Genomic DNA, 2,778 nt, shown 5'->3' with positions numbered 1-2,778 from the left:
CATCGTCGTGGGTGCCTGCCTGCCTGGCTGCCTGAGCTGCCTGCCTGGCTGCCCGCTTTGCCTGGCTGCGTTCGCGACGTCCACCTTCGCGGCCTGCCTTCGCCTCGCTCGCATCCTCGCCGCCGCCGCCGCCGCCGCCGCCGCCGCCGCCGCCGCCGCCGTCACCGTTGCCGCCGTCCTCCCCACCTGGCTTGCTTCCTCCTACCTCCTCCATCCGCAATATTCACCCCGTCACCCTTCGTGCTTGACACTACTCCCTCCTCCCCTCTACCTTCCGCCCCCCTTTCCCCCACAATACCTATCAACTTCTTCGGCTATTCCTGCACCACCTCGCTCGCCCGCGTCGCCTGCAGCCACCTATCTTCATCGTCCTGCTGGCTCTCCGCGAGCATCCCTCGTGGCCGCCAATTTCGCGCCCCCTCGACCGCCATCCATCACTACTACTGCTTCCGACGACCAACCGCCGCCGCCGCCCATTGGTCCACCCCAACCCGCTCCGGCTGTTGCGTGCTGCTCATTCTGTCGCGCCCCTCGTCGAACGTCGCACAAACCACGCCTCGCTCTCCACGCCTTCGCGCATCGCCTGCACGGCGTCTCATCACAACACCTTTGCCGCTGCCTACCACCCGCGACCGTATTGTCCTCGCCCAGCGACGGATTCATTCACGCTTCTTCTCGTCGCAATCGAGACCTGGACAAGGTATACCCTCCCCCTTCGACCTCCACCCGAGAGTGCATCGTTCGCGTCCCGCTACGATCTCAACCTGCCGTGTCGACTCGCCGTCCCCGCCCAGGAGCTGCCGGGCCAAAGACCTGGAGCCAAGACCAGCGACTGTCTCCGGAATCTCGGCCAACCTTCCATCTCGCCCGCGGCGCCACCCTGCCCTGCTGCTTCCTTAATCCCGATCCGTAGCCTCCAACCCCGCAGCTGCTCGTCGCTGCCCGCAGATCGCCTCGTCTCCCAGCCGGCGATCGTGCAGGTGGCTTGACCAGCGGAATGAGCGGTCCAGCAACAGCATCCCAGACGCCAAGCTTCATCGCCAGCCATCAGCAGCAGCACCCGCACCACGCCCCGCACCAGCAACTGCACCAGCACCCGCAGCAGCAGCAGCAGCATCCGCACCACCTGCAACAACAACACCAGCAGCAGCAGCAGCAGCAGCAGCAGCAGCAGCAGCAGCAGCAGCATCTTTCGCACCAGCTCCAGCACTCCCAACTGCAGCCTCCTGCCCACTCGCCTGGTTCCGGTGCCCCCGACCAGCTTGCCAACAGCAACACCCCGAGAGGCCAAGTCAACGCCTGGGGTTGGCCTTCGGGCTTCAACAGTAGTGTGAGCCACGTCGTAGCAAGCGGCTCCCCCCATCCGTGCAACCAGCCTGGCCCGCTTCGTTACTGATCCCGTCCCGTCGCCGACCGTGCTTCGCCCCGCATCCCAACAGCAAATGTCTGCGGGCAACATTGCTGGCCCGAGCAAACCACCGTTCCAGCAGCAGCAGCAGCTACCTCAGAACCAGGGGCAGATGCTGGGCATGTACAACGGCCAGCCACAGCAGCAGCAGCAGCAGAACCGCCTCCAGCAGCAGCAGGAGCAGCAACAGCAGCAGCAGCAGCAGCAGCAAACTCAGCAGCAACAGCAACAGAACGCTCCCGCCGGTGCGACCATCTATCCACCGCAGCCCTACGGCGCCTCGCAGGCGTTTGGCAACCCATCGCCAGCGCCTTCAAATATGTCTGCTGCTCAGGGCAACAACGGAGGTCAGAAGGGCAAGGTGGGCAACCTCGGCGCCGGTGCAAGCGGTATCGGGATGCGGAAGCGAAACGCCAGCAACAGCCCCGAGGGCGACGGCAACAAGCGCTCCCGACCCGACGACGCCGGCCAGAGCCCTTCCATGAAAAAGGACCAGTCCGCCTCGGGCTCAGAGTCGAGGGCCTGGGGCGAGGAGGCGACCAAGTGAGTTGAGAGCAGCCCGCTCGTTGCAAATCCTATGCTGCGGGCCATGAGCGCCCACTTCCCGGAACGACTTCTGACCACGATTCCGACGTTCTTGCACGATGGCGTTCGCAGGCTGGACGTGTACGTCTGGGACTACCTCACCCGCCGAGGCTTTGGAGGAGCCGCCAAGGCCCTCATGAACGAGGCCGGCATGGCCGAGCCGCCCGAGGTGCCTCTCAAGACGCCGCAGGGGCTGCTTTTTGAGTGAGTATGCACGGACCGGAAGTGCGCTCCTCTGGCCCTCTCTCGCCACCGAAAAAGCACAGCCGCTGACCCTGACGCCGAGTGCCCACCGTCCTCCTTGATCCGTCCGTCGCAGATACTGGGCTATCTTCTGGGACGTCTTCGCTGCCCGCACCGGCCGCGGCAGCTCTGAGGCGACGGCCTACTTCGAGTACCAGGAGTCTCGACAGATGCAGCGCCTCGTCGAGGCCACGCGCAAGGGCGAGGCCCTGGAGGCTGCCTACCAGGCGCCCGACAACGCGGGACGTTTCCCGACGATCACGGTCGCCGGCGCGCCCATCGACCCTGCGGCCCTCAACGGCCGGCCGATGGGCCAGCCCGCGTGGAACCCGGCGGCGCTGCCCCAGGCACAGCAGCAGCAGCTCCTCATCACCGCCGCCCAGCGCCAGAACATCCCGATTCACGAGATCAAGAACCTCACCCCCGCCACGCGGATGGCGCTCCATCGAACTCGATGAATCCGCACAACCCGGCCAACGCNCAGGCGCGCGAGACCCGGGCTCAGCAGCCAGCAGATGGAGCACGCAAGCTGCAGGCCCGCC

General features: G+C 66.0%; 1 protein-coding gene across 1 annotated transcript; it reads left to right on the top strand.

Moving 5' to 3' along the window:
• Positions 1 to 997: 997 nt before the first annotated feature.
• On the top strand, positions 998 to 2,694 carry PFL1_04049 (uncharacterized protein; the record flags this gene model as incomplete). Its single annotated transcript, XM_007881573.1, has 4 exons — positions 998 to 1,330; positions 1,440 to 1,951; positions 2,066 to 2,197; positions 2,313 to 2,694. The coding sequence occupies 4 exons, from the start codon at positions 998 to 1,000 to the stop codon at positions 2,692 to 2,694; spliced, it is 1,359 nt and encodes a 452-aa protein (XP_007879764.1).
• Positions 2,695 to 2,778: the final 84 nt, after the last annotated feature.

Source organism: Pseudozyma flocculosa (genome assembly GCF_000417875.1).
Source record: "Pseudozyma flocculosa PF-1 unplaced genomic scaffold scaffold00013, whole genome shotgun sequence".
Classification (NCBI taxonomy): domain Eukaryota; kingdom Fungi; phylum Basidiomycota; class Ustilaginomycetes; order Ustilaginales; family Ustilaginaceae; genus Pseudozyma; species Pseudozyma flocculosa.
The sequence above is the reverse complement of the archived record's forward strand: the minus strand, read 5'-3'. Positions and strand labels throughout refer to the sequence as shown.